General features: G+C 37.3%; 1 protein-coding gene across 1 annotated transcript in view; it reads right to left on the minus strand.

The window, feature by feature from the left end:
* ATP12A (ATPase H+/K+ transporting non-gastric alpha2 subunit) overlaps positions 1–23,201 on the minus strand; it is a 534,499-nt gene that overhangs the window by 208,073 nt on the left and 303,225 nt on the right. The window contains exons 14-15 of the mRNA XM_044081130.1: positions 9,265–9,401; positions 5,510–5,660 (exon numbers count right to left, since the gene is read on the minus strand). Of these exons, the coding sequence (XP_043937065.1) occupies positions 5,510–5,660; positions 9,265–9,401 (288 nt within the window). The remainder of the gene's footprint in view (positions 1–5,509; positions 5,661–9,264; positions 9,402–23,201) is intronic.

Genomic DNA, 23,201 nt, shown 5'->3' on the forward strand with positions numbered 1-23,201 from the left:
TAATGCTTGTTTATATTTGTATTAATAATGCCAGAACAATGCTTCATACAAGGTATCAGACGATTTCTTCTTAAAGCATACATGATGGCAAACTCAATTGTAGTAATATCTGACTTCTCTCTAATGTATCTAAACAGATATTGTATATTATTTTGATACTGTTTATTTGTATTGTAATAATTTTCATATTTAGAGAAATATCTCAAAATTTAGTAACACGGACAGAACTACATAGCCTCATATGAAAGCTCACAGCTGTATGAAAAAAAAATCCTGCTGGCAGCATGTGTCTTGCTTGAATGGTTACTGAAATATTATAAGCTGTTTATAAAACATTAAAAAAATTATATTAAATGGCTTTATTTTGGCTTATAAAATCCGGTTTAAAGCATTGAGCTGATTGAATGCCATTAATCACTGAGCTGGTCATAAACCCCTACATAACTTGCTGTATTACCAGCTGGTTCACAGGCAGGATCCAGGAAGTCAGGATTGGTGATACCACTTCCACTGGTCACAAGCTTGTACCTCAGGGCCCTGTGCCAGGGAGACTCCTTCTTGGAAGTAAAGGCTAATATCCAGGGCCTTTGTTTGACCAAGTTCACAGATGACTGCATATTGGGAGCTATCATAGATTCCGTCCATGACACAAATCTTACAAGAGGGTCTAATACAGACAGTTGACTGGTGCCAGATTGACAGACTAAAACTCAATGCCAAAAATACATTGTAATGCCTTTTGGGAAAATTTCCACCTAGGCTAATCACACCATCTGTAAGACACCCCTAAGAGTTGATCCAGTAGTCAGGGATGTGGGGACGTATGTCAACAGTAATCTGGCCTTTGACCATTATGTTGCCAAACTTATACGTAAAGGCATGGCTTCTAGATCCAAGGAAACCATAGTGCTTCTTAAGTTGCCCTTTATCAGATCCATCATTGAGTATAATGCCCCCTTCCATCCACAAAGGCTCCTTACCAGGAGAATCCAGGTTATAAGCACATTGTCCATATGGGTCACTAGAGCCCTGTCTCTATACTCTGTCTTCTACAGGTTATGAAGAGGCAGTCTATGCCTAACATATAAGGCATCCTCGGATCCAGCTGTTGTGGACCTTTTGCTCATCCATAAAACAAACACCATCAGAACCACTAAGTATAACCATTTAAATTTGTCTTGTGACATAAATAAGACATCACTGAAACAGATAAGTGACTTGGGACCCCCATGCTTTGGAACAGACTCTCCATTCATGTGAAACAAAGTCCATCCCTAACCCTATTTAACCATAAGCTTGAACGATGGATAGAAAATCGGAAATTCACCCCAGATCTGTCCCCCACATGTCTAATAGGCTGGGCATTACTGGTTGCCTTTAACATACCCTCCCCCACATAACCTCTAAAAATTTATTAGCTAACATACCACCCCCTAATAAATACCCATGATACAGAAGGACACATTTGGATTGGGTTGTATAGCTATGCTTGCAAAGGCCCTGGTGTTTGTTAGCTTAGTATATACCTATGAACCTATGAACCTATGTAAAGATCAATTTATGCCGAATATTTGCCATTTACAGTTTTTTGGTAACACTTATGGTTCCAGAGATAGGAATATTTGTTTCAACTATAATCTGATAACTTCATTTTTTAAAGGTTCAGCCCACATGCACTTGTAGTTAAACATACATACTCAAAAGAGCTGTAGTATTAGAACAGTTTGTACTATTTTGTATATTTCAAAAGAAAAAAGCACTTAGATAGCTGCTGCTCGCCCACAAATGTATTTAATAACACAGCACAGCACACCCAGTAGAAAATAATGCTGAACACAGTTCTCAGTACGTTTTTGTCCGAAAATATACTGAGAACTGTGTTCAGCATTATTTTCTACTGGGTGTGCTGTGCTGTGTTATTAAAGACGTTTGTGGGTGAGCAGCAGCTATCTGAGTGCTTTTTTCTTTTGAATTGTGACTGGCACTTGGTCTGTGGTTGCTGCTTTATTTTGTTTATTTATTTCAGTTTGTCAAATAAGGCAGAGTGCTCATCCTTGAGCAAGTAATATTGCCATTATAGAAATAGACTTACATAGTATGATTTTTTAACAGATTACATTACAATGGGAAAATATTAGATGTGTTCGAAAACAACACATTGTGCTAACTTGTACAGTTGGGACTTTTTTAAAATCTTTTCTGGATTCATGGAATGGAGTTAATGTGGCGGGATATGCATCTAAAATAAATGGTTTAGCGAAAGGGATGGGAAAAGAAGAAGCTCTGATCCATTTGAAGGCTCTTCATTTATACATGATCTTTCCTCCCGAACTTGAGGTATAATCGGTGTTTTCCTCTATATTTTCCCTGTCCATGCTATTATTTTGATTGAAATATTCTATCGTTGTAAATGGTCTTTTTGTAAGAGGTAAACTTTATTTGAAACTCTGTGCTTGGTCGGTTTTGCTTTTCCTTAACAGAAGACCTCTTTTCTATAAGTTTAATAACATCATCCCTTGGCTGTCCAAATAACATACTCTAATTAACTTGTGGCTACATATTCAGTTTAAGTCTATGTTCTAAAGCATGCAAAACTTCTCATAACTACCCATGACAGATCAGACCTTGATGAGTAATGCACCATATCATAAATGAACTTCACTGTATGAGCCCAGTCTTATCCATTGTAGAAATAAGCTTATCCAATCTGGTTAGAGAATGAAAATCTGGTAATTCTAGCAATACATTATGGACCAACACCAGAACAGTACTTTGACAAGACATGGAGTGGTGTAAACAAAGTTCTAACTGCCACAGAGCTAGAGGTGTATATTCTTTTACTGGGCTTTTCTGACAATCTTGAGTCTTTATAAAATGGAAACATTACTAACAAAATGACTGACTTATTATATCATGTTGACTGGGAAATAACAGCAAGAAGTGCCTTTTAAAGATTATATAAATCCTATCTCTCCATAGATGCCTTATAGGCCCATGTCAACTTACTGAAAGGCAATATACTGAAGGTCATAATAATGAATGCATAATGTTGAAATGTGAAATGTTAAAATGTTGAAATCAAAATCTACCTCTGCTACATATAGATAGCTGGATCTGCCCCCTTCACACACACAGGCCCTATTTAATGATAATTTCCACCAGCTTACTAACATGCCAGTGATATTATTTGTTGACTGGCTGTGTACTGGTACAGTGTACATATGTAGTACATGCATGCTATTAGCATCTATTCTGAGTTGAATATTGTAAAGTTTAAATTTTTTCAAATGTCAGGATTTGGCTTTCATCATTATAACTTTCAAGTAATTCTCACTTACCTGTGAGTTGTGTATTCTTGCAGTTATTTTTGGTCCTGCTGGTTGTGCATGTAGTTTCTGACTACCAGTCTCAGGACACGCTGAAACGTATCTTAACATGGTGATAATCTTCATGTTGACTTTAGAGCTTTATGATTTTCCTACAAGTTTTATTTGGAGAAGAAGGATTCTTTCTAAGCCAGTTAACTAATTTTTGCTGTATAGATTATAGTTTCCTCAGAGAATTTGTCTGTTGGAAGATGAGCCTGAAAGCTGCCAGGAAACCTCCTCTTTTTCAGAATCTATAAGGAGTCTACCTTTTATGTCCTACAGAAATCCTCCTTATCACCAGAAGAGAAAGTTTAGCATAAGGTAATCTTAGTCAGGCAAGGGAGACTGATCCAGACTTTTGTTGGAATTCCAAGGCTCGTTAATGTGAGGAAAACAAAAGCAAAACCTTCGCCCGGATGGCAAGTGCAAAGGCCCAACCAAACGAAGTACATCAAACAAACAGCCAGTTAATGTGAGTCCTCAAAAAAGTGCGATCAAATGCACAAAAATGTTGACATACATAAACCAAGTCTGCGATTACAGTCTTTTAGAGTATTCCCTTTTCTCCAAATTATGTTACTCTTTGATTTGGTATATATATATATATATATATATATATATATATATATATATATATATATATACTAGAAGAGCAGCTGACGTGCAAAAAAAAACCTTTAACAGTGATTATCAACATTTGCTGTTTATATATATATATATATATATATATATATATATATATATATATATATATATATATATATTTTTTTTTTTAATTCTGGGATGTGCAGTTTTGGGGCTCAGAATTATAATATATTGCTTTTTGGTCACTTTCTTACATTTACCTGGACTGTGTTAAAGAATTCCCTGGCACACATTATGAAGTGAACAAAAAATAGTGGAGCTGGGAAAAAGGCAGAATTAGGGACAAGCTTGATAGGGTTATCCTATTTAAGTGCCTTGGAAGTGCTAAGCTTACATACTAAAAGGTACTCTAACTTTAGTATGGGGTCCACTACATGTACTCGAGACACACACCCTCGCTGCTACTCAATCTTTTTGGCAAGTGCTGTAACTCCTACTAACTCTAACTGTCTTTCTTAATGTTATCTAGCCTAGCAGAACCCTGATCCCAACCCTAAAAACTTCAACCCAGTCCCTTATCCTAAAGTCCCCCGTGCCTCCCTAAACCCCCTTCCCCTCCCTAAACTAAATTCCCATTTGCTCTCTAAACCTAAAACTCCCTGCACCCTACCTAACTTTTAAGTCCATGATCACTCCCAAAACCTAAAATCTCCTTCCCCTCCCTAACTCTAATGTTTTTTCCCTAAACCTAAAATCCCATTCCCCTCTCTAACTTTAAAGTCCACAGTCACTCTAAAAACCTAAAACTCCATCCTACTACCTAACCCTAAAGTCCCCATCTGTCCACACTACACTCCCTATCACCCCTCCCTAAACCTAACATCAGCCTCCCCACTTACTTAATTTGCTAGCACTTCTTTTAACTTCATGTCTTAGACTCATACAGTTTGTGTGGCTGCTGATTGGCTGAGTTCATATTTGATTTTGAGTGTCACATGATCCAATAGCCACTTGAATCCCTAGCAGAGAGCTAGTGTGATTCAACCAGCTGGGGCTCAAGTGGCTGTAATGATCCTTCTAGCATGGCTTCAGTTGACAGCAGTGTCAGTACTGATGATGGTGCTCACTGACCAGATGAACTGTGCAGCACAGATGTCACTGAGGAGCATATTGTTATTTGGAACATGACTATCTATCGTTGCTTTACTGAGTCTCCACAGTAGAAGTATCGCCCTCTGAAGCAGCTCTGTACGATGCAACACTTCTTATTTAGTGTTTTGATTTCCTCTTGAAAGTTTCTTTTTTTGTCAGGTCTAATGGAGCCATCCTTTTTCCTTCCCTTTTTTCATTTTGCTTTTCTCCCCACTTGTGAATAAGTATAGTAAAAGGTGAAAATACTGAACTCCGTGCTTTTTGTGTGTGGCACAGATCTCAACATTTAAACATTGCTGTGGAGCCTTGCAGTGGAAGAGCACCAAATGAAAAATAAACCCAGTGTTGGAGGCAAAAGAAAAATCATCCTGACCTCTGCAAAGCAAAGACTAACAGTGTCTTACCTGTCTCTGGCAACCCTCTACAATGATAAGCTTCTGCTGGGGGGAGGTCCTGGCAAACACAATTTCAGAATGGTACTTTAAAATGTCATCCAATTCTTCAGATGTCATGTCTTTTAACTCCATGCCATTCACAACAGCAGCTTTAGCATCCCTGAAAAAAGTTTCAACACCTCCATTAAGAATGATTGTTTATATTATCAGTGCTTTTTTCAATGAATATACATTTGTTTCCATGATGATGAAATTAATCATTTACATTCTTATATGATTTGGCAAACATTTCAGGCTATTCCACAATAAGTATTATGCCCTGTTTTTCTCAACTTTTTAAGATACATTAGTCTAGTTTAAGTAGTTTGGGGGAGAAGAGAACACATAATTTACACAAAATGTTGATTACAAGGTCCATGAACACTGATTGAACTCAGCAGAATACATATGAAAACAATGCCAATTCAAGCTTTTCGTTTTAGCACAGGTAAACAAGATAAAATAAGCAGTGTGTATACTCTGTAATGACAGCTGTATTTTCAGTAATATCTAAAGTTCAAAGGCTCTTTGAAAGGTGAGGTGTATTGCTATGTATTTAATATCTTATAGCAAAGCATCAGTCTTTCAGTACATATGGTTAGTAAAGTACTATGGAAATTTTTTTGTTAATTTTTGGTTAGTTATAGGTATACCAAGGCTCAGTGGAAGTATTATGCATCCTATGGCAGTTTTCTGGAAGTTCATTCTTACAACACATTCTGCCAATACACTTCTCACTTGCTCTGCTTAAGAATTCTGGTCCAACCCAATCATAATTGTTGGACAAAGGCCCAAAATCAAATACACATATTAAACATTACTCTAACTGTCTCTCTTAATGTTATCTAGCCTAGCAATTTAAAAGTTCATAGAACATTAGTTTTTTTTACCAGCATGTATTTTATGAACGATAAAAAGTATGAAACTCTAATGCCTGGCATTATTGACTGTAGTCCTCACCAATTTACCAGAAAATCAAATATTTTACAAGGGACATGACTAAATATTAAGCTAAATCAAGAAGGTTTCACAAAATCAGGGACAGCTGAGAGCTATGTCTGCTAGGATGTCCAAAGAATTTGAAGACAGAGTCTTCTCAGTCAAAACTTCTGATGTGAAAAACAGCTACTAGTTTAAGTTAAAAAAAAATGAAAAGAAAATATTTTACTCAGTGAACAAAATCAATTGTCCACATAGGGATCCCACTGACATCAGAGTAAGGGTGAAGTAGTGACTGCCAAATTTACATTCATTGAATTTCCAAGCAACAGACTCACTGATTGATCTAATGGTTACAACAAATCATTTTTGTTGAATTAATCTTTAAGTGCACATTAGCCTAAAACTCAGTATAAATGGATGTGAGAAATGGTAAAGAGTGCTATTGAAAAAGACAGTTACACTATATTACAGAGAATATGTGGTCAGCTACATGACAAGGGTAAGATAATGTTCCTGTACAAAAGTGGAAGAAGTGAATGGGTGTATATAAGACATGCCTGGTCTCAGAGGATATTTACATTGCCATGACTGGAATACAAGAAACTACTGTCTGGTATAAAAAAGTAGGCAAAGGCAAACACTATGAACCAGGAATATGGGAACCCTATTATTACATACATGCATACATTCATTAAGAAAGAAGCAACTGCTGTTCTTGCATACACTACTGTCAATGTCAACGTATTGTTAGAGCAATGGATCTGATGTACAGAATCCTTCAGTACTAAACAATTGCCAAGAGTGGGAAGGGAGACCATCAGTATGTATGGGAGAAGAACCTCTACACCCTGTAAATAAGTATAACTGACCATGTGTGAGTGACATATTTAATTGGGTATGCCTCTGATTTCAAAAAGGAATGGCTAAATTGATGTGGATATTCTTTCTTGATCAAATCATGTGAGCAACAGTCATGCTTTCATTTCAGCATATCTATGATCATACATACATGAATGAACTAATTATGGGGAACAGTAGCAAGGGACACATTCTAGGAAACTGAGGATCTGCAGCTATAAAAGTTAGCATGCAACCACTACAGAAGGTATTAAGCTGAAGCAATTAAAAAAATAAATAAATACAACTCTGTTCACAAGATTTTGTTCCTACAGTTCCCAAACTCTGAATAGCTAAAAATCTATCCTTCACTTCAAGAGGAATCTGATGGGCAAATTAATTATCATTTCAAGAAAAAACATCCTCGGTGGCCATACTACATACCCCTCAACCTCTTAGAGCAAAAAATCTGGACAAAGCCATAAACAATGGGGGGGGGGGCAAAGACCCCAAAATAAGGACACTTTGCTCTTACAAACGTAGAAAGTTGATAGAATAAGTTTTGCATTAGCATGAATTTTCTGAAATGCATGAAATCTGAAACTTAAATGTTTGTCATTATTTTCACACTTAAATCCTCAGTGATTTGCCAATAATTTGAGAGAAAACTAAAATTTTATGAGGAACAGACCAGAAATATGAAGGAGAAATCTGGACATTCTGTGAAAATTTAGAAAGTTGAGAGGAATGCCTTACTGTGATTAAAAAAATCATTTGAAAAATGTTTTTCAAAATTTTAGTAATGGTACATGTAAAAATTATGTGAGAGACTTATGGGTGTGGTCATGTCTATGGCTATAAAGAAATCTTTTTCAGTCAGGTGTTTCAGAGAACTTAACTTTAATACTGCTCATAGAAAACTGCTAGTCAAACTATCTTAATCTTAGGCAGAAGGAGTTTTGTTAAAATCCTATTACGGAAAACACATTGTACTGTTGTAAATAATGAAATGCTGCTATTAAAGACAAATGCCTTCTTCATGCCCAAAGTCATCTCTGCTGTCTCTCCCATCCATTTCTTTCAGCTTCCAATCTCCTTTCCAAGCAATATATATATATATATATATATATATATATATATATATATATATATATATATGGATATCCACAGGAAAATAAAGCAACTCACCAGAAAACAACAGGAACAAAATAACTTCTTTTGGAAAAGAGATGAAATTTGTCCTAGGAGAATATTCAATTCTTTAGAATTAGAAGTGCCTAAGAGCTTGACTTTACTTTTAGATGACTGCATGCTGTTTCTTGGTGATATGGAGCAGAGTTTTTCTGGAATGCTCTAAGAGTTTACCCTTTTCTGTGAGCTTGAATACTACTACCCAAAATTCTGTGGGAGACATAAGAAGAAGGATAGTGTTAGAGTGCATCTACTGGTGGTGCTGGGGAGGGGACCAATAAATTAGGACTTGAAATTCTACCCACCTTGGAAATAGACTCATGGAAAATTTTTGAAAGAGTTAGTAAATAGTTACAGCACTTAGATTTCCAGATTTCTGAGGACTGCACTTACAGCATACATACTTACAATGGGAACCCCAGTGGTACAGTTCAAACATGCTGCAAATGTGAGTAATAATTTCATATTGGAAAGGTAGGGTACTTAAGATAGAAAAAGAAGAGAGGAAAGTGAAGACTGCCAGATCTAGGAGTGATAGGAAGACATCTGTATGACATGTGTACTCCTTATTAGACATCACATTCTTTATATGCTTCTCAGTGTTTCTCGTAGACATCATCATTGCTGATGTTAGCAAACAGCATTTGAACAAGACATATACTGCATAAAGCTGTCATACTATTAATGGTTAAATAGTTTTACAGGGTCATTTCTACTATATTCTATTTTAAAGCAGTTCTGGTCTTATTTCTCACCGTTTGTTAGCTTTCTCAATAGGTATTTTAAGTCGCTCTGCAATATCACTGACAGTCTCACTTCCTGCTGAGATGATGCCGACACTTTTTGCAATTGCCTTAGCTGTTATTGGATGATCACCAGTAACCATGATAACCTAAACAGCAAAATATAAGGGGAAAAAAACAATGATTTGTAGGGTTCATGCATGTTATCTGACTGGTTCTTGTACATATGCACCAAAAAATATACAAATTTAGCATAATATAACATGTACTTACAAAACAGCAAGGAAGCAGCAAACTGGAAAAATAGTATACTAAAACCATATTATGTTTACACCAGTTATTCAGACTAACCACACTGAACACATTCATTTTGAGGCTGGCATAATTGGGAAAATCTGCATGGGTATGTATATCTGAGACAGAAGGCGTTCAAGATGTATTTACACACTTAATGTGAATCTATATACATTTAGAAAGTAGCATTTGTGCTCCGGCTTCTGTGGATGTAGCTGAATGTTATGCTCATTGAAATTTTACAGTGTTTGTACTTACTTCTAATAACAGGGAAAATCCATCCCTTCCCCAGTTTCTGATGGAAGATGGTAATGCCATTGTTCCAAATATTACAGGCCAACTATGATAGAAACTAACATATGTGCATGTGTGTTTAATGTTGTATGTAATATAGATTTTGCTGCAGCATTCTGATATTATGGTGGGGTGGGCATTCATTCATTCATTTATTCATTGTCAGGTCATTCACTTGATCTAGTTTGGTGTCTTGGGGAGCCAGAGACTATCACAGCACTCATTCTATGCAAAGCATGCACATTAGTCTTGGATGGATTGCCAGCCTATTACAAGATGAGCACATACACAGAGTCTTGGATGGAGTGCCAGCACATTACAAGATGAGCACATACACAGAAACACATCACTTTCTTGCACATCATTCACACTTTATGGGCAATTTAAAGGACTAGTAGTTCAGGTGTGGCACACCTTTTAGAGATGGGTGGAAAATAGAAGACCTGGCAAAAATGACACAGTGAGTGCCCTGACAGGAATAGATTTGAGAAACAAATCATATCAGCATATTTTTTTGACTAAGCCCTTTCTTTTGCACAGTGTACATGACTCTTTCAGGTATTCCACCCAATTTAAGTCCATCAGTCATCCAGAATATTCTGCTCTTGTCTCAGCTTCATACTGAAATGTGAGGAAAGAACACATTTCTACAGAAAGTATAACGATATTTGATGCAAATTCAACATGGTGTGCACAGACAAATCTGAATAGTCCTTAAGGAGAGGGGAAAGCAAACATAATAATGAAGAGGCCTTGTAGAAAGATGGAGAAAAAAATCAAATGCTCCACAGCAGGGAAGGAAATCACCCAGAGAATCAGAAGTTCTGAGAGTGGTTGGTGTGGACGAGAATATGTTACAGATACGAGCGGTAATGGCTTGGGGAAGGAAGTGAAGTTAATGCAGTGTAGGACGGAAGATTGCAGACTAAGTCACATTGGAGAATAAAGAGTCCTTGCAGCTGGGAAAATGAGAAAGAGAGAGAGAGAGAAAGCAGATCTCTACAAAACCCTTCTAAGGATTTAGGATCAAACTGAGGTAGGAGGAGGTAGTAAAGGTGATTAGATGGTGATGGACACATGTTCTGGTGCATGTAGACACCTAAGATCCTTTAGTGGAAACAGCTTAGGTGTCAGCAAGCAGAGTCAGGGAGGAGGCAGACATATCCCAGAAGAGAGTGGGTGGTACCATTCACAGAAGCATTGCATACACCGGCAAAAAGCATTCAGGGGAAAAAAGGATTGGAGTGTAATGGCTCGCTTTGGCAGAGGACAAGTAAGAAAGGCCTAGGACTGAGAGATTGATAGGTGAAGACCTGGCAGAGAATTCAGCTGTATTCAAGAGAAAGACCCATTGTAGTCCAGGAAGGTAAATGCTGCCTAATGGTGGCTTGGAAATGTATATTTCAATGGCTGCTCTAGCAGCCTGAAGTGGAAGGTAGAAGGCGGTATGGCAAAAGCAGAAAAGGTGAGTGGTTGATTAGGAGATAGAAGGTGAAAAGGCAAGCAGTACATTTTAGAGGCTTAAGCAAGTGGAGACAAGAAGCATGGCTGGGTAAGTTTACTTTGCTATGCAAGGAGTCTAGGTGGAAAATGTTGGAACTGCAAGCAGTAATGCACAAAAAGATGGGACAATGAGAAGATGGATTTGTACATTTACCTGTTTGAGTACAGACTTTGGAGGAATTACAGAGAAGAGAGAGATAGGCGTGGAGGAAGTTAAGGAATAGGAAGGTGGGGGACAGCTGGTGGCATGATGCAGTGTGTTGTCCCACAAACACAATGAAGGAGGATTAGATACTGGGAGAAAGAATAAAGGACTGGGGTAAGAGGAAACAGGGTAATTCTCATGGGGATTGGAATGTCCGAGGAGATGACTTGGTGATTCTATGCTCCAGGATAGAGTGACAGCAGGAGTAGATTCAGCATGTGGATAATGACAGACTCAGACAACTAGTACAGGATTATACCAGAAATGTAAAATTTTGGACATTGTACTAACAAATGGATCACATGTTATGGATTTTGAGGTTTTGGGAACAGTGTTCAAGAGTAATTATAACATTGTTTGGATTACAAAAAAATGGAAGGCAAAGAATGCAATGGCAAAGCCAATCATGTGGGATTTTAGAAGACTGGAGTATGCTGTGCTGGTGGAGATGGTCAAAGATAAGTAGTGAGTCTAGAAGCCAACTAAGGTGTGGACAAGAAATGAGTTATGGACAGAGTAACAGTCAAATGTCCAGAATGAAAGAAATACCAAAACCATGAACTGGAACTAGGCAGGATGCAAAGTACTCCACTCTGTTTTAATGTAATAAAACCTTTAATTCATGCATTCATTAAAAAACTTCATCAGAATACAATGAACATACAACACACCACAGTTTAAAACTACTAAAATATTCAACGTCATTAAAAACAGGATGTTGTTTCCTAATATATACTCTACGGTCTTTTAAGAAACATTTAATATTGAAAGCATCATTCATGCCATGTTCTTTGTCTGAATTTAACCTAATTTGCCATAAGGTTTCCCTTTGTTCAAGATATGTTTTAAAATCACCACCCCTCAAATCATTTACTCCCTGCTCAAGAATAGAAAATTATTTTTTTTTATATTCAGGACATTTAGTCATGTGCTTATAAAAAGCATTATTTTTGTCTTGTTTCTTGATACTATACTAATGTTCTTTTATCCTAACACATAGGGTTGATAGGTTGATAGGTTAGTACTAGGCTCTGCCTTGAGGAGGCATTTTTCCTAGGCAAGCAACCCCCCCATGTGAGACTCAAACCCTGCACCTTGTTTCTGTAAGGTAAATACCTTAACCATTATGCCAACCTCCCTAGTGGTCATACCAATACAGAATGCTCCACACCATGCACAGATACTTATATAAACTATTCCTTTGCTCTTGCAGTTAAAATATCCAGGGACCTTAAGTGTGTAAGGTAAGTGTTCTAAATTGACAAAGGGACCTTCAGAAATGTATCTACAAGTGTTGCAACTGCCACACTTTTGCATATCCCATCTTTTCTGCATAAAATTTATATTATAAACTAACTTGTTTCTCTCTCTCTTTCAAAGATAGTTTTTAAATTACTCTGATTTTTTAGACAAACCTAGGCTGGGACCCCACTACTTCATGTAAACCCTTGTTCCCCTCTAGAATCCTCCAATTGTCTAAAATTATTTTTCTAATAACAGCACTGTCTGTGGTCATTTCTAGACAACAATAAGTTTCAATGTCATCTCTATTTTTATTGTCATTCTTGTTTGATGTTGTCAATCCATGATGAAGAATAGATGGATAAAATGTATCTCTTCTACTAATAACATATTGTGCATGTCCTTTTAACAAGGGTTCACTGTACTCTCTATTTATAAATAAGGTAGTAATAAATTCCGCTTCACTTAAAAAATTTCCCATCTCACTAATCATTTGACTAGTTCGAATAAACTGTCCCTTTGGGATATTGTCCTTCATGTAATGTGGGTGAAGGCTGTATAATGTAAATAGCTGTTGTTAAAAGTATCTTTACAGTATATTTTACTAACCAACTTCTCTAAGTTTAAATCTCACTGCAAAGATACATCTAAAGAATTAATTTTTAAACCTACATCCCCTAGGGTAAATTTTAAGTACTCTGACCTGAAATTAAGGGTGTCAAGGAAATTTTGAACTTTCTTTGCATCCCCAGCCATGATGAAAAACAAATCATCAATAAATCTTTTAAAAAATATAACTTGATATTCAGCTATTAGTGGGTTTCAACACAGTGTTCTCCCACTGACCCATCACTATATTCACAAAATATGGGGCTGCTGGCGACCCCATAGCAACTCCTTGATTTTGTTTATACACATTTTTATTGAATGTAAAATAAATATTATTCAACAAAACATCAATTAGTTCACAAGAAAAGTTACATTCATAACTAGTGTACATAGTGGAATTGCATAAAAATTCTCTGATGTTCTACACCTTCATGGTGAGGGATACAAGTGAAAAGAGATACCACATCAGTACAAAACATGATGTGTAGAAGGATCAAAAGTTGACACTTGAATGTAATTTTTTATGCTGTTCAAAAAATCCCATGAGTCTTTTAAATAAGAACTCATTTTTTGAGCTAGTGAATTTAACATTGAATCTACTAAAAGTGAAATTCCCTCTGTAATGTGGTTAGGGGCAGAAACTATATGCCTAAATGGGGGAGAAAAATTGCACTTTTGTGTACTTTGGGGATTCCAAAGAAAGTACCAAGCTTAGGATTGTCAATATGGCAAAAAATCATAAACCTACTTTTCTAAATTTCCGCTCATTAAACTATCCAAATAAAAAGGAACAAATACCTCTGTAGCTTTTTGCTACTTCAGCCATGTCAATTAGTTGATATTCTGTAGTGTTATTTAAAAATTTTTCTATACAGGCAACATAAACATCTTGGTTCATTAAAATTAAGGTGCTCCCTTTATCACTTTTCGTCACCCTGATGTTAATGTTTTCTTGTATTTCATTTAGGGCTTTCCTTTTGTCTTTGGATAAATTATGATACATTCTTCTATTAATCATTCCCTTTCCCATAGCTTTTCTTATCTCATTTTCAGAAGCAGATTCTAAAACTTTTATAATATGCAATAAACTTGGATTATAGCATGAGGGTTTTATATACTTAGTATTAACTGATGTAATGTATTTGAATATATCATTTAAATTCAAATACCTCATATAGTTTTTTAAGCTTAACAAGGTATTAGCAACATTTGCCCTCTTCGAAGGCACAAAATGTAGACCCAAATTTAACACTTTTAAATGGTTGTAATTTAAAACAAATGTAGACAAGTTCAAAATGTTGTTTTCCGTTGCAATGTACCTGTTTAATTGTCCATGGAAGAATTGGATACTGTCCATTCCTTTCTCCTTAGAGCTTGCGTTCTTTGGTTCTTGACCTCTTTCACCTCCACTAAAAAGTCTTTATTCTAACTCCGATGTCGTTTTCACTATTAACTTTTGATAAACTACTGCCAGTAAATCTGCTGGAAATGCCAGAAGCTCCTTCTTGTAACACGTCCATTACAGAAGTGTTGGATGCTTCTCTGCTGTTCAGTCTGACATCAGGAGTTACACTAGGCTTCCTTGCTCTTGCTGTGTGATTCTCAGTGCCAGCTTTTTTAAAGTGATAAGCTCTGGTTTTGTTATTTTGTAACCAAGGTCTATCTTTGCTCATATGCTTAGTAGAAACACAGAAATCAGTGTATGCAACATCATTTTCATAAGCTATGGCATCTCTACTAAGTTTATTGTTTTTATGGCTTACGATCAACTCTTTATGCTTCTGTAAGTCTTCAAATAGTGAACGGTATTCCATCCGTTCACCTATATTACTGTGGTAATCATTCTGCAAGGTTTCATCAATTTTATTGATTTTCTCTTTTAAACTAGCCATAATTTTGAAGTTATTATCAATAAGTAACTTCAAAAAGTTAGACCAGCAGTATTGAAAAGGTCTTTTAAGGTAGTGAAAAACTTGTTGGAGTTATCAACTCCATTAGGGCATTTAAAGAACCTCAAGCACTTAGGGACCATACCCAAGTCTATGCCGCGTGCAAAATATTTATTCTCCAAGTCAAGACTTTTGTATTTCTTCAAAAGTCTACCCAAATTGTGTCTTTATAAATACACAATTCAACAACATTACCTGTTTTTTCAGAAGAAGAAAATGGGTCACTCCTGATGTTTAACACTGAAGCAATGTCAGCATAAAAATACCAAAATCCAGAACTAACAACTTCCAACAGATGAAAAACTCGGACCATGAAGTATTTTAGCGCTTTCATTCACTTTATTACTGTGAACTTCTTCTTTTCTGAAGAAGTTCACGGTAATAAAGTGAATGAAAGCGCTAAAATACTTCATGGTCTGAGTTTTTCGTCTATTGGAAGTTGTTCGTTCTGGATTTTGGTATTTTTATTTTATCTTCAAAGTTTCCAATGTCAGCATAAGTTTTAACTTTAGGAACTGATTCATAATTTTTACCTTGTTCAGCTTAATGCACTTTAAAATCAACCACTGTTTCAGCTTCTTCATGTAAATGATTTGAGGGGTGGTGATTTTAAAACGTATCTTGAACAAAGGGAAACCTTATGGCAAATTAGGTTAAATTCAGACAAAGAACCTGGCATGAATGATGCTGTCAATATTAAATGTTTTTTAAAAGACCGTAGAGTCTATATCAGGAAACAACATCCTGTTTTTTTAATTGTAATTGATTAATTGTTTAAGTGAAGTGGTGTGCTTATTGGTGAGGTTGAATATTTTAGTAGTTTTAAACTGTGGGGTTTTGTATCTTTATTGTATTCTGATGAAGGTTTTTTAACGAAAGCGTGAATTAAAGGTTTTATTACGCTAATACAGAGTGGAGTCTACTTTGCATCCTGCCTAGTTCCAGTTTCTGGTTATGGATCGAGTACTCATGAGCTATGGACAGGTTTGAAGAACAGCCACAAAACAGTCACAAAAAAGGAAAAAGTTAATTTGGCTACACTGGAATATGAAATTGCAGTTAGGGCAAAGATGGTCTACAAAAGACGGAAAGGAGAGAAGGGAAGGTAAAGGAAACACAGTACAAGGAGGACAGCAGAAAAATAGGAAAGATGGTGAGGCTAGGAAAACTGAAAGGGAGTTAGCAAAAGGAAGTGAGAAAGAAAACAAGATATTTTTAGTTACATAGCAAAAAGCAGAAAGTGGCATCAGAATATGGCAAAGATGGAGATCAAAGAATGCTGGGAACAAGCAGAGGTACTGAATGAATACTTTACTTATATCCTAAATAAATAAATAAATAAGGGGAAGTGGTACCATGCTGAGATGAAGGCAAAGCTAAATGGAAAAGCAGTACATAGCCATAGGTCACCCTCCAGTACTGCAATCAGAGATACATGAAGTGCAGTTGTGCAAAAAACTTGCCATATCAGTAAGTCATGACATTTGTATTTAAATATGCTATGTTCTGTTCTTTTCTAGCCACATTCTTCACCAACTGTGCCTTTATACCTTTTTATGGCTGTTTATACTTTTGCATGATCATTTGATGGAACCTAGTTGGTGTTCAATGTACTTACATCTATACATCTGTATATATCTTTATGTACCTGTATATCTATATCTACATCTACAGCTAGCTATCTATCCATATATATATATATATATATATATATATATATATATATATATATATATATATATATATATATATATATATAGTCACTGTTGCTAGGAGCTTTCTTCTAGTTTTTCAGTAATTTCTTTTCCAATCAGGGATTTATGCCTGCTGAAAACAATTAATATTGGTAAAATAATTATTATAATGGATCATACCTGAGTCATAACGAGGGTTGGGAGAAGAAGGTGACTGCTACAGGACCAAGCAGTTGCCGCAGAAGTGTAAGTGCAGCAGCAGTAGCAGTATTCACACATGAAGCCATGGCTGATGTTATGCCTTCTTTAATGAATGCTGATACTGCATGTGCAAGGTGCAGTATCTTAATAACTTTAGCAGCTTGTTGTTGTTACAGTTCAGAATGTCCTCAATTTTGATTTTGATTTGAAAGTGTACTGACTGAAAACTGTATTCAAAAGAAAAAGAAAAACATTATCAGGGCTCTGTAGACTGCTTTCATGTTTTTCTGGTTGATATGATGGGACCTTTACTCCAGAGATCCGTTGCCCTGGACTTACAAATTGTTGAACAGGGCATGACGACAATCTGAAAAGTACGTTGTTAGCTGTTTTATTCTTTTGGAAAAAGTAAGGTCATTCCTAAAGGATAAGTTTTACATCTGCCTACCATAGGGGTACATTCTTTATATGCTAAATGTATATCCCCAATATATCTATGAAATGTTTCCAAAGGTTTCTGAGGTGCCTTTTCTGCATCCACCCTTGACTAAATCAGTAGGAGAATACAAGATGAACTATATCAGTGTTATCAGAAACTGTCTTGCTCTGATCAATTATTGTTGAGAGAATTGTGTTAGGATTGCCTTCATTTCTGTTTATTTGTCTCATTTACGAAAAAACATCAATAAAAACTTGAGCATCGTAGTGCTATATTTAGGTAAGGTATAAACTGTAGTAACTGTTTGCTACAGTTGTAGCAAACAGTTTGCTACAGTTTAGAAGAAGACATTTTTATTTATTTAATTATTTTAATAAAGGGGAGGATGATCAGGGGCAAGGCACAGAATCGGGACCTGAATGGCTGGGCAGGAGGGAGGGGGCTGTGTTGTCCATGTGGCCACCTGGTTGATGTGTTTTTTTTTTTTTTTTGAGGGAAAACCCCACAGAAGCTGTACCACCTCAGATACAGACTAACATGAAAGAAGATGAGGAGCCCATTGTAGAAGAAGTAAGGACAGCATTCAGGAAAATGAAGACGGAAAGCAGCAGGTTCAGATGAGGTCACAGCAGATATGATGAAGATATTGAGTGAGATTGGCTGGAAATGGCTCCTGAGGGTACACATAGCAGTATGGACAGAAAGACATATTCCAGATGATTGGAGAATAAGCATACTAGTTTCAGCATGCATGAATAAAGGGGGCATTTACAACTCTGGGTAGGACAGAGGTATCTAAGTCCTGTTGTAGTGTATGAAGGTTCTGTAAAGCGTGATTGATAAATGAATACTCTGAGTAGTAGAAAGTAAGAAGGAAGATGAGCAGTTTGGATTCAGATCAGAATGCAGTACACCCTATACAGTGTTTTCATTAGACAGATAGATGAGAAGAACTTACAGATGAGGAAAGAGTCCAACTGGACATTCCTACAGTTGGTGAAAGCATATGACAAGGTCCCAAGAAAGCTGATTTGGGAAGTCCTGGAGTAGTTACAAGTCCCAGAGTCATTGGTAGGATTAGTGCAGGCTATGTACAATGACCCAATGCCTCAGGTATGAAGAGTGTTCGGTCTCAAAGAGGGGTTCCTAGTGGGAATGGATTTGCATCAGGGTTCAGCTCCGAGTCCACTGCTGCTCATATTAGTGATGGGCTACATTAGCAAACAGGTCAGATGTGACAGATCAGCAAAGATGCTCTATGCAGACAATGAGCAAGAAGTTTAGCAAAGATTAGGGCAATGGAATGCAAAATTGAAGGCACACGAAACTAAATGAACCTTAGTACAATTAAGACTGTTGTAATGGCAGCAAATGGGAGAAATCAGAAGAAACTAAGAACTGAGATGGAAGGGAAGATAGTGAAAAAAGTTAACAGCTTCAAATGTCTTGGAGAGCTGGTTGAAGAGAAGGGATAGGAAGCCTGAATGAAGTGGTCAAAACTGGAATCAGAGAAGCTGCAACTAACTGGCACAGGGTGTAAGGGGAAGTGTATGACAGAAGAATGCCACAGAAGCTGAAAAGTAAGGTGTACCATACAGCTGAAAAGTAGAGTGTACCATACAGTAGCACTGGTGCTAGCAGTACTTCTGTATGGTATAGAAACCTGGGTAGTAAAGTCAGAGTAGTTGAGGAAGCTGGAGGTGATGGACAGTAATTGCTTGAGAGGAGTGGTAGGATGCACAGTGTGGCACAGATGAAGAAATGTGGACATTAGAACAGAAGCTAAAGTAGCTCCAATTGCGGAGAAGTTTAAAGAGATCAGATTACAGTGTTTCAGGCACATATGCAGAAAGGCAGAAGGCAGTCTGGTGAAAATTTGGGACAGGCAGGAAATGAGAGCATCCAGCAAAGAGATGGATGGATTGTGTGAGAGAAGACCTGTGGCAGTCGGGCATGACTGTAGAAGAAGGTAGGAGTGTAGCATTGGCTTGAGACAGATGGTGACAGTTGACATGACAACCTGACTGCATGTAGAAACTGGGAGAAAGAGGGTTGATGATGATGTTTCATACCTGAGTCATAACGAGGGTTGGGAGAAGAAGATGACTGCTACAGGACCAAGCAGTTGCCGCAGAAGTGTAAGTGCAGCAGCAGTAGCAGTATTCACACATGAAGCTATGGCTGATGTTATGCCTTCTTTAATGAATGCTGATACTGCATGTGCAAGGTGCAGTATCTTAATAACTTTAGCAGCTTGTTGTTGTTACAGTTCAGAATGTCCTCAATTTTGATTTTGATTTGAAAGTGTACTGACTGAAAACTGTATTCAAAAGAAAAAGAAAAACATTATCAGGGCTCTGTAGACTGCTTTCATGTTTTTCTGGTTGATATGATGGGACCTTTCCTCCAGAGATCCGTTGCCCTGGACTTACAAATTGTTGAACAGGGCATGACGACAATCTGAAAAGTACGTTGTTAGCTGTTTTATTCTTTTTGGAAAAAGTAAGGTCATTCCTAAAGGATAAGTTTTACATCTGCCTACCATAGGGGTACATTCTTTATATGCTAAATGTATATCCCCAATATATCTATGAAATGTTTCCAAAGGTTTCTGAGGTGCCTTTTCTGCATCCACCCTTGACTAAATCAGTAGGAGAATACAAGATGAAATATATCAGTGTTATCAGAAACTGTCTTGCTCTGATCAATTATTGTTGAGAGAATTGTGTTAGGATTGCCTTCATTTCTGTTTATTTGTCTCATTTACGAAAAAACATCAATAAAAACTTGAGCATCGTAGTGCTATATTTAGGTAAGGTATAAACTGTAGTAACTGTTTGCTACAGTTGTAGCAAACAGTTTGCTACAGTTTAGAAGAAGAAATTTTTATTTATTTAATTATTTTAATAAAGGGGAGGATGATCAGGGGCAAGGCACAGAATCGGGACCTGAATGGCTGGGCAGGAGGGAGGGGGCTGTGTTGTCCATGTGGCCACCTGGTTGATGTGTTTTTTTTTTTTTTTTTGAGGGAAAACCCCACAGAAGCTGTACCACCTCAGATACAGACTAACATGAAAGAAGATGAGGAGCCCATTGTAGAAGAAGTAAGGACAGCATTCAGGAAAATGAAGACGGAAAGCAGCAGGTTCAGATGAGGTCACAGCAGATATGATGAAGATATTGAGTGAGATTGGCTGGAAATGGCTCCTGAGGGTACACATAGCAGTATGGACAGAAAGACATATTCCAGATGATTGGAGAATAAGCATACTAGTTTCAGCATACATGAATAAAGGGGACATTCACAACTCTGGGTAGGACAGAGGTATCTAAGTCCTGTTGTAGTGCATGAAGGTTCTGTAAAGCGTGATTGATAAATGAATACTCTGAGTAGTAGAAAGTAAGAAGGAAGATGAGCAGTTTGGATTCAGATCAGAATGCAGTACACCCTATACAGTGTTTTCATTAGACAGATAGATGAGAAGAACTTACAGATGAGGAAAGAGTCCAACTGGACATTCCTACAGTTGGTGAAAGCATATGACAAGGTCCCAAGAAAGCTGATTTGGGAAGTCCTGGAGTAGTTACAAGTCCCAGAGTCATTGGTAGGATTAGTGCAGGCTATGTACAATAACCCAATGCCTCAGGTATGAAGAGTGTTCGGTCTCAAAGAGGGGCTCCTAGTGGGAATGGATTTGCATCAGGGTTCAGCTCTGAGTCCACTGCTGCTCATATTAGTGATGGGCTACATTAGCAAACAGGTCAGATGTGACAGATCAACAAAGATGCTCTATGCAGACAATGAGCGAGAAGTTTAGCAAAGATTAGGGTAATGGAATGCAAAACTGAAGGCACACGAGACTAAAATGAACCTTAGTACAGATAAGACAGTTGTAATGGCAGCAAATGGGAGAAATCAGAAGAAACTAAGAACTGAGATGGTAGGGAAGATAGTGAAAAAAGTTAACAGCTTCAAATGTCTTGGAGAGCTGGTTGAAGAGAAGGGATAGGAAGCCTGAATGAAGTGGTCAAAACTGAAATCAGAGAAGCTGCAACTAACTGGCACAGGGTGTAAGGGGAAGTGTATGACAGAAGAATGCCACAGAAGCTGAAAAGTAAGGTGTACCATACAGCTGAAAAGTAGAGTGTACCATACAGTAGCACTGGTGCTAGCAGTACTTCTGTATGGTATAGAAACCTGGGTAGTAAAGTCAGAGTAGTTGAGGAAGCTGGAGGTGATGGACAGTAATTGCTTGAGAGGAGTGGTAGGATGCACAGTGTGGCACAGATGAAGAAATGTGGACATTAGAACAGAAGCTAAAGTAGCTCCAATTGCGGAGAAGTTTAAAGAGATCAGATTACAGTGTTTCAGGCACATATGCAGAAAGGCAGAAGGCAGTCTGGTGAAAATTTGGGACAGGCAGGAAATGAGAGCATCCAGCAAAGAGATGGATGGATTGTGTGAGAGAAGACCTGTGGCAGTCGGGCATGACTGTAGAAGAAGGTAGGAGTGTAGCATTGGCTTGAGACAGATGGTGACAGTTGACATGACAACCTGACTGCATGTAGAAACTGGGATAAAGAGGGTTGATGATGATGTTTCTTTAAAAGAAAGGAGAAAAAGGAAGACAAACTGCTAAATGTTAAAGTTGTGAAACATTTCATGCCACTGGAATACGTTTATTGAAGAAAATGCTTTTATTCTTTTTTCTGGGGGGGGGGTTTCCTTTACTCACATTCCAAATAACTAAATACAGTAACTCTGAGTTCATTCTTCATAAGAATAAAGGGACTACTTGATCTGAAGGAAAAAAAAAACAAGTGTACTGTAATGCAACAGTGTTACGTGTGATTTAGTATAGTAACTAAGCAAGACTGGTAGGAGAGGAAAGTTCCCCTCATCTGTAGTGGAGGAAGAGTCAATAAACCCCTATTTTAGTTATATTACATCTAATCCCATCCCTGCTGAACAGCCACATATCACCACATCCTCTTTCACCTTCAAACCTGCACCCACATCCTACATAAAATTACTCTTAAACAAACTTAAACCATACTCTTTTTCAGCTGATGACCTTCCAAGCAAGTACCTAAAAACAGCAGCCAGTAGCATTGCCTATCCTGTCTCAATCCTTATAAATAGGTCAGTTTGGGAATCTCATGCTCCCTCTCTCTGGAAAAAGTCACACATTATCCCTCTGCATGGGTCTATATCATGGTATTGAAAAGTAATTTAATTGAATGGCGCTGTACATCAAACTGCTATTCATCGAGGTGTTTATAGTGAGATGGTGGTACAGTGAAGATCGTAAAATTTGCCCTTTCCTTATTGTAGTGCAATCTCGGAGTTGGTATATTTAATTACTGGGGTGTGGGGGTGGTGCAGCCCCCCACAAGACCAACTTAGATAAATTGTATTTTTTATGTAAATGCCAATCGATTACAGCACTTCTCGATTTCATAATATAGACCCCTCTGCACAAAGGAGGAAATTCAATAGACATTAGACCTATCGCAAT

Source organism: Protopterus annectens, chromosome 8.part0, assembly GCF_019279795.1.
Source record: "Protopterus annectens isolate FY-2018-M chromosome 8.part0, PAN1.0, whole genome shotgun sequence".
Taxonomy (NCBI): domain Eukaryota; kingdom Metazoa; phylum Chordata; order Ceratodontiformes; family Protopteridae; genus Protopterus; species Protopterus annectens.